Here is an 8778-nt window from a genome sequence, read left to right on the forward strand (position 1 = left end):
AATTCTTTCAAGTTCAGATTAATTCAGAGTAAAGCATTAGTAAGTAATAATTAGTAGTTATAAAAAAAAAAAACAAGCACAAGTGGTTAGGTTTTGGATTGTGTTTTTAATCAAGTACAATGGAATCCCTAGAGAGGAAGACACACATTACTAAAACTTCCACACGTTTGTAAAACTCAAGTTTATTTTTTCCAGTGGGCAGTTCATAGTAACCCCTTCCCTCCAAAGTTCCTGCTCCCTCCCTGCTGGATCAGTAAAAGGCTGTGGCCAACACCAAACTGCAATGAATCTGAAGCTGTGAAAGAGAAACCCCATTGCTACCAGGTATCTCTGTCACTTTATTTTTTAAAGCCATCAGACTTGTAGGAGAAGGACCTGATAACTGTAGTTCTCTTTCTGGGTTAGCAATAACAACTTTATCTCACTGAAAGATAAGGTACCATTTAAGGCTTTCTCAATCAAACTAATTTTTTATAGCAAGTTACTAGATGACCATTAACAAAGAATCAAGAGTTTCAATTAAGAGAACAGTTAGCTCTGGTCTTCAGCAAGAATTTGCATCTATGTACCTCAAGCATTATTGAGAATTTATTTTTAAATTAAGATCTGCTAACTTCCTCCTTTTAATTTCCAGGGTGTAAAATATAAGTTTGAAATCCTTGCCTGGTGACATGCACATCAAACTTTCAGTTGTTGCTTTTTGGCACAACAGCCTTCAAGAGACAATTATGAGCTGGTACACAGGGCAGAACCACCTTTATCTCCAGACGACCTTCAGCAGAATTTACTCCTGAGAAATTCTTGATAGGGTTCAGGAGCAGTGATTTAACTACAGCTGATGAAACTGGGTAATTCAAAGACTCCCAGGTTAAACTGACTTTCTTGAGATAAGGCAGTAGTGCCATCCCAGCTGGACCTGTGGATCTAAGTCATCCAGAGACATACCCAGAAATGCCAGAGCCATGTGTCCAGGCTTGTAAGTGCTGAACCACATAGTTTATTGCTCAAATACAAGAGATATGCACCAGTTCTTTAATCACTGACTTATGTTTTCTTTCTCAGAAATTTCTTGTCACATTGCTGACTTAGGGTAGAAACAGAAGTCTTGGATCTTCCCTTTCCCCAGATTTAAGGGCAGATCAGAATATACTCTCTAAACAATACTAACTCCTAACTCTCAATAAAGTTTTTCTTTCCAACACAGCTGCAAGAATAATAAAAGTAGTCAATATTAATTTAATACAAAAAAGCAATTATCATTTACAAATATTAAAATTCACTTTGTCTATTCTGGCTAGTCACACTCTGGAGTCTCCTTCTGAAAGTGTTCAGAGGCTTGAATGAAAAACTAAGCATCCTTATTTTGTTAAGCATCTCTTCCAGTGAAAAGCCACCTGTTCACCATTTGGTTATGAAAATATTTTTATATTACACTAGTCACACAAATCAGCAGGGCCTGGCTGTACAGTATTTTACACAGATAAAGTGCATAAACAAAGAATGCCATCCAGTGCAAATTGAAACTGTTCTCCTGAAATGCCAAGGCAGGAAGCGAGGCTCGGCTCCCTCGCGCTATCCAATCAAAGGATCATCGTCGTCGCTCTGCAGCTGGAGCCGGGCGAAGGGCCGCGAGGGAGCCACTCTGTTCTTGGAGATGATGATGATGCAGGTGAAGGTGCTCAGCACCATGAACACCCCGATGACGATCCCAATGGCCTCAGGCACGCTGATGCACCACTGGTCGGCCAGCAGGCACTTGCTGTTGGCGAAGGTGCCGTTGTGGGGCCGCGGGGCCAGCCCCAGCACGTGGCACATCATGGGGTAGATGTCCACGTTGGCCAGGCTGCCGTGGCTGGAGCCGCGCCGGAAGGCCGGGCCGCGCGCCACCAGAAACGGGTGCATGCTGGGCAGGGCGTTGTCGTAGCCGTGGTCACCCACTGCAGCGGGGCAGAGCACACAGTCACTGTCACAGCCTCTGCTGCACGGCCACTGCTCCCCTACCCAGCTCCCCCAAAGCACGTTTCCATACTGGCCTTTCCCCAGCGTGCTCACCAAAGGTTAATGCACAACATAAAAGCAGCTTTGGATCAACCGCAGAAGGAAGACAGAGTTCCTTCCCTCTTCCCCCAAACCCCATAAGTCTTTTTCCATACTGGCCTTTCCCCATGGCTCTCCCTCCTATTAATCTCTTTTCCTTTCAGTGCTTAACATTTCCAGTGTTTCCCTTGCCATTCTTCATGCCAGAGTTGAAAAGGAGGTTGCCATTCCACAATGAGTCAGTAGACAGAATGCAAATTTTTACTCCTCAGATTTTGGAAAGTCATCTCTCCTTGCAGAGTGGACACTTTAATTACTTATTAAAAATCAGGCACCTTTCCCTTGATAGTGCTCAGTTTGAGCATATTAAATACCCTCAATTCATGCTTATCAGATAGAGTACTTCAGCTGAAGGGACACCCAGAGAGTCAAAACCAAAAGACAATGGATCAATGTGCCTCTGGCAGGCACACAGCAAAACCTTTGTGGCTAAAAGGTCAGGAGAACTTGGACATCTGGTAGGTTTTCAAGACTATAAACAGCTAAAGAGCAGCCATTGTCAAATTTCCTAACAGCATTCCTGAAAAACCTGTCCAAGGTGCCACAAGTCTCTCAGCACAGTATTTGAGTAACTGTATTTGACTCCATTTCTTAGTAACAGCGGAGGAATATCCCTGAGAACTGTTTCCTTGCATCCCTGAAGCTTCTGATGCAAAACATCCAGATTCCAACTGATTATATCACACTCACCACTTCAGTGAGCTTCCTCTAGCCCTTTTTAATGTTTTCCACCATTCTGTTTGTTACCACATCTTGTTTGTTTTGACTCATGTTTCTAGATTGTTTTCCCTGCTTTTTACTACTTGTTTGTTCTGAATAGAGCTACTCCAGTGAAGTTCCCATTTTTTCACCTCTGAAGTAGGATTCTGGTGTGAGGAGTTACTGGCACACTTGGCAATCACTCTGCTGCCACTTTGTCCATGAAGACAACCTTGAACAGGCTTTTAGGCTAAAACCTCCCCTGCCTGATTCTGGGAAGCCTTCACAAATAAAACTGATTTGAAAAGAGATTTACTTCAATTGATACAATGCTGTTCCTTATAAATATTCACTTTCTAACTATTTTTAGGTACATGAAATTGAATCTAAGCAGAAACAAGAAAAAGAGAACTCTGATCAGAGAACACCTGTGCTACATGTTGCCAAATTGAAGATAATTGTAGCAAATCTGTGGGGAAATTAAAATGTAAACGCATCCTGCATTAAAAAGTAGTACTTCTGTACAAATACTGAAAAAATCTGAACTTAATTCTGCAAAGGGCAGACAGTAAGATCAGCCAAATGGTGCAACCAGGATTTCACACAACTCAACACCCTGTGTCTAAGAGCAGTTGTACAGGGAAGTATCCAGGAGGGATATCCCTGACCCTACCAGCCAGCCTAAGCTGTTGGCTGCTCAAACTTCCCAGAAGTTGGTATCCTGTATTTAATTTTTATTAATGGAATTTCCTACCAAGAATCTGTCTAACCACATTCTGAACATATATATACACACACACACACTCTGAGCCTTCATCTGCAACCAGAATTACAAGTTGAATTTTCATACTATTAAAACAAGGAAATCTATCTGGAATTTCTTCTTTGAGATACACTTTCATGTGACTGTTGCATTTTTTTCTATAAATTATCCATGCCTCTTGTCTGCCAAAAAAAACCCTGGGTGTGGAACACCTGGAAATATAAACACACACATACAAAAACATATATATGTATGTGTAATTTGACATTCTAGCAGGAAGAAAGTGCACAGCATAGCAAGACACTGAGAAGTGACACCTGTTGAGTTTTGTCTTTCAAACATGCTGCTGTGTTCCTACTATTTTTAGTATTTCCTGCCATTTACTTTCATTCCCTAGAACATGTACTGTAATAGTAAATGTTGTGTGTTGTATACTTTGATTTGTGCACCCCTACATATGTATTTTATATACAATAAAAAGTGAAACCACACTCCAGGGAAAGCTTGAGACAGACTGCTAACCTGCCTAAAATAACTCAGACTATTAAGCTGAACATGTCAAAGTGTTTTAGTCAAAAGAATATTCCCCATCTCCTCCTCATCTGTTAAACACTCCAGGCTCAGGCTGAGAACCTTCTAGAAAATGCTGCATTATTCCTAAACCTGCACAGTGCTAGGACTCCCCTTGCTAAATGAGAACCACCCTGCAGCTGGCTGGAACAGAAACAAGGCAGTTTACCCACACAAACCACAGAGGAACACACACTTACACTTGGAAAGGGACTCGTTCTGTACGATTGTCCAGCCTTCATCTGCAACCAGGATTATGGGCTGGATTCTCTTGTGATGGCAATAATGGAATCTCTCTGGAATTTCTTCTTTCAGGTAAACCCTCATATGACTGTTGCAATTTTTGAGTAAGTTATACACATCTTCTTTGTCTGCCAAGGAAAATATCGCACGTGAAACAGCTGGAAATTAACTCCTGTTTACTACAATTATCTGTCATTAAACCTAAGATCCATTATTTCAAAATAATTATTAATAATTTTTAAAAAACACAAAGAAAAGGAATTTTTTTGCATCCCTTATGAAATGCTGCAATGGTTCAGGTGAATTCCAAAATTTGCTTTCATTTTAAATCAGACTCCTCCCAGATGTGGGTTTGGGGGTTTGGACCTACAACTCAACTCATCATCTGGGCTTGAAAGGCAAAATTGAAGCAGAGAAATCAAGAGAAAGCAGTAACCCCCTCAAGTAGACGATATTTTATCCCATGCAGTAATTTTTTTTGTTTTGTTTTTACTGTAGGAATCACTTTGTTCATTAGTCTGGCCACAGAGAGGCCAGCAATGTCGTGATTTCAGACATGCCTGCTGGGGACTACTCTGAGACACAAAAATGGAATTCATGGTACAAAAATGGAATTTATGGTACAAAATCTTAGGTGTGAGTCCCCAAAACAGAAGTGGTAAAATGATCAAAGTTGGGAATAGATGCTTGGAAATCTACACAGTGACGTTTTTTATTCTGAATAAACACATGGGTTTATTTCATGCTCACTGTGAATCACAGCTGCATAGACTAAGTGAGCAGGCAAACTAAGTACCTACCTACTTTCTCAACCACCTGATAAGGATCATCCTTATCAGCCACAGCAATTTGACAAGAAACTCTCCTTGTCCCACTGACTGCCAAAATCAACTTGCAAATAAATTAAACCATCATTCTTTAGCTTACTCCTTATGCCAAAGTTTTGCAACACGAACTCTATAGGTTTTGCAAAAAATTAGAACAGCCTAGCATACTGTGTACTTTTTAGAGGCAAGACAAACAAGATTTAATTCTCAGTATATGCCTTAAAAAATCCCCAAAGCCAAACATACTCTGCCTTGGCAGCACTGCAGCAACAGGAGTTCTGTCTATCAGGGTGTAGTTATTGCGCCCGAGGCATTTGTCCAGGACAATCAGCTTCTCTGCAGAGCAGGAGGCCATTCCATGGTCACTTGTTATGATGACATTTACAGTGTCCCACAGGCCTGATGCCTTCAGCTTGTCCATAAGGAAACCAATGTGATTATCCACTTCTTCCAACACTCTCTGCATGTTCTGGGTGTCACTTGGGCCATACTTGTGCCCACTTGCATCCGGTTCTTCCCAGTAGAGCACAGCAAAATTGACCACTGGGTCAGAGCTGTTCAGCCACTCCACAATTCTCTCCACTCTCTCCTCAAACTTCACTGAGAAGTTGTACTTCATAAAGAAATGAGGGGTTGTGTTGTTGATTTTTACATCACTACCAGGCCACATTGCAGCAGCACTGGCTCCCTTTCCCTGTTGTTGGTTTGTTACCCAAATTGGAACTGCATCATTCCACCAGAAGGGATCTGAATCGTTGAACTGTGAAAAATTTTTCTTGGCATCTGCATCGTACATGTCATTAGCCACAATGCCATGGCTCTCCTCATATAAACCTGTCACTATGGTGTAATGGTTTGGGAAGGTCTTGGTGATGAAAGTATTCTTGACTTCTCTTACAAGCACACCATCCTCAATGAATTCCTGGAGATGAGGAAGTTTGTAGGTTTCCAAGTAGTCAGCCCTGAAGCCATCAAAGGACACAAGGAGCAGCTTGGGTACCGAGTCAGCAGCTGAGTGAGCACAACAGAGGAGGATTCCAGCAAAAAACAACATCAACACCAAGCCCATTGTGGGGACTTTGAAGAGCTTCCAGCAGGTAATCAGATGCACCTGAAAAATTTAAACAGACAAGGATGTAACCAAAACAATTCTACTGTGACCAGTTTAACTAGCTATACATTATATACACCTTCCTTCCAGAGGGTAATTTCAAAACACCCAGTCTAAACCACCACTCGAGTCAACACTGGATTTCCCTACTGACTTCAGAGGTTTCTCAAATATTGTCAATTTTTCATATATTAAAACAAATGTGCAGTGAGATTTTTTCCACTGAAGACTAAAAGAAAGGAAGAATTGTTTTCTTTTGATCAGTTACTCCATTGTTGTGTGTGTCCTATTCCAATTCTACATTCCAAGGCAGAAAATCAGTATTTTTCCTCATGTTCAAGCACAGGCACAAGCACTTGAACAGCTCCAGACCCACATTTAAGAGTCCTCTGCAGCCCTAAATCCTTATTACACATCACTGTTCACATCAGAGGTCTTTTTCCGACTATAATTTTAGTTCTCCTTTTTCATCTCACTTTTCCTTTTATGGTTTCCACCCTCTAGAGTTGCTGGAAGACTTTTCAGCCTTTCAACAGTCCCATTTATTCATTGCTCACTCCATACACAGAACTACCAGGAGTAACTTCTCCTTTTCTTCTAAGCTGTTCTACATCTACCGTAACAGCATTTAAACCTGTCCTTCTTACACCACACTTTTCCCTCTATAAAAAAACCCAAAATTAATAACCTTAGGTACAAGGTGTTTCTCAGCAAGGAATTAATGATTATGAGTGCCAGGTACAATCTGTATGCTTTGACCCTCTCTTAATGTACTATGTGTGACTTAAGCACTTTGTTTAGGAAGCTACAGAACGATGCTCTCAGTCTTTAAAAAAGAGGAAGTGAAGCTCCAGGTTTCACAAAATCTTTTGCAAATACAGTGCCTTGTTAGCCCCATTCCAGCAATTTTTCCCTTTACATTTCTTTTATCCTTTAACCTCCTTTCTGTGCAGACAAACTGTGATTCTAGGGGGCACAGCAGCTGCCTTCCCAGCATTTTTAACATCAATCCTTCCCACAAGCTCCTTAAAGCGGAGGGTTATTTTAAAGGCATAAGGAGCTTTAATGTTAGCTGCAGCTTTAGCAGTGACGGGAATCCAAAGCACGGGAAGCCACCCCCTGCCCCGGTCTCCAACAGTTAAATTGTCTGCAGAAGATACAAAAGTTACAAGGATTGCCAAAAACAGCGTTAAGGCATCCCTTAGCACAGAGAACTTGGAGGACACACGCCTTTCAAAGAATTAAAAGGAGAAAAGAAACGGGAAGCGCAAGGCAGCGGCGAGATCACCCCTCCGATGCTGTCAGGTGCTTTAGAAAGCAGAACCAGAGTTTTCCACAGCGCAGCAGAGGCAAACCCGCGGGTTCCCCTGGAAATGCTCCGCAGCTGCTCAGCACTGCTGTTTGTATACACAAGTGGCATATTCTAACCAAAAACTAACTCTGCCCCAGGCAAACCCAGCAAAGCAAGCCAGCTGTGAAATACCACCGACACCAGTCCACCTGCTCCCGGACCTCCCGACCAGGTTTTGGAGTGGCTCGGCTCGGTCAGAACGGAGGTTATTCCGTCTGCAAAGCGCCCACACGCGGCACCGCCGACCAACCGGGCCCTCCGGGTCGGTTTCCCCCGCGCCTGTCCCTCACCCGCACTCGGACCGGGCTCACCGTCCCCACAGCCTTCCGCCGCGGGACACTCCGGTCCCCGCCGGGGCCCCACCGTGAGGTCCCGCAGAGCTCCGGCTCTGCTCGGGCCGGAACGCGCGGGCGGCACCGGAGGTGACCGGGGGCAGCGGGGGTGGGGGTTCAGCGCCTGCGCACCCGCCTCCCGCGCAGCCCCAACCGGCAACTGACGGGCCTTGAGGGGGGGGCGCGGGAGCCCGTCGGTGAGCGCGGCCTCCGCCCGCTGTGATTGGCTGCGGGCCCGCTGGCGGGAGATCCGATTGGCTGCGGCGTGGGGGGCGTGGCGCTGGGATGAACGGCGTGGTGGGGGGGGGAGCGGGAAGTGAGAGGGGTTGTGAGGGCTATGGGAGGGATGGTGCGCGTTGTGGGAGCAGCGGGGAATTCCTGTGACTTAATCTCACATAGTCAGTCATATGGAAAAGAGCTCTGAGATTGTCGAGTCCAACCTATGGCCGATGACCACTTTGTCAACTAGACCATGTCTCTCAGTGCCGCGTCCAGTCTTTCCTTAAACACCTCCAGGGACAGTGACTCCACGGCAGCCCCATTCTAATGTCTAACTGTTGGATCCTTTTTGTGAAGAAATAATTCTTAATGTCCAACTAAAACCTCCCGTGGTGCAGCTTGAGACTATAACCGTCCTGTCCTTGTTCCCTGGGAGCAGAGCCCGACCCCCCCTGGCTGTCCCCTCCTGCCAGGGAGTTGTGCAGAGCCACAAGGTCCCCCCTGAGCCTCCTTTTCTCCAGGCTGAGCCCCTTTCCAGCTCCCTCAGCTGCTCCTCCTCAGACCTG

The 8778-nt window shown here is 44.3% G+C and overlaps 1 protein-coding gene across 5 annotated transcripts; it reads right to left on the reverse strand.

The window, feature by feature from the left end:
- Nucleotides 1–86: 86 nt before the first annotated feature.
- ENPP4 (ectonucleotide pyrophosphatase/phosphodiesterase 4) lies at nt 87–8092 on the reverse strand. Of its 5 annotated transcripts, none has more exons than XM_063153118.1 (4): nt 7973–8092; nt 5446–6310; nt 4330–4500; nt 87–1937 (listed from the first exon to the last, which is right to left on the reverse strand). In XM_063153118.1, the coding sequence occupies exons 2-4, from the start codon at nt 6266–6268 to the stop codon at nt 1573–1575; spliced, it is 1359 nt and encodes a 452-aa protein (XP_063009188.1). In that variant the 5' UTR covers nt 6269–6310; nt 7973–8092; the 3' UTR covers nt 87–1572. The 5 variants fall into 5 exon arrangements, with proteins under 5 accessions (XP_063009188.1, XP_063009189.1, XP_063009192.1 ...); XM_063153119.1 differs by having other exon boundaries at nt 7952–8076; XM_063153122.1 differs by lacking the exon at nt 7973–8092 and adding an exon at nt 7823–7934.
- Nucleotides 8093–8778: the final 686 nt, after the last annotated feature.

This window comes from Melospiza melodia, chromosome 3 (genome assembly GCF_035770615.1).
Source record: "Melospiza melodia melodia isolate bMelMel2 chromosome 3, bMelMel2.pri, whole genome shotgun sequence".
Taxonomy (NCBI): Eukaryota; Metazoa; Chordata; class Aves; order Passeriformes; family Passerellidae; genus Melospiza; species Melospiza melodia.

Bases quoted from the DNA above. Each gene is read 5' to 3' on its own strand.
- ENPP4 (XM_063153118.1), bottom strand. From the start codon at position 6,268: ATGGGCTTGGTGTTGATGTTGTTTTTTGCTGGAATCCTCCTCTGTTGT. The intron at 4,501-5,445 runs GTATGTTTGGCT...TTTCCTTGGCAG, and splicing joins TGCAGTGCTGCCAAGGCAGA to ACAAAGAAGATGTGTATAAC. The intron at 1,938-4,329 runs GTAAGTGTGTGT...GCCCCGCTGCAG, and splicing joins GAACGAGTCCCTTTCCAAGT to TGGGTGACCACGGCTACGAC.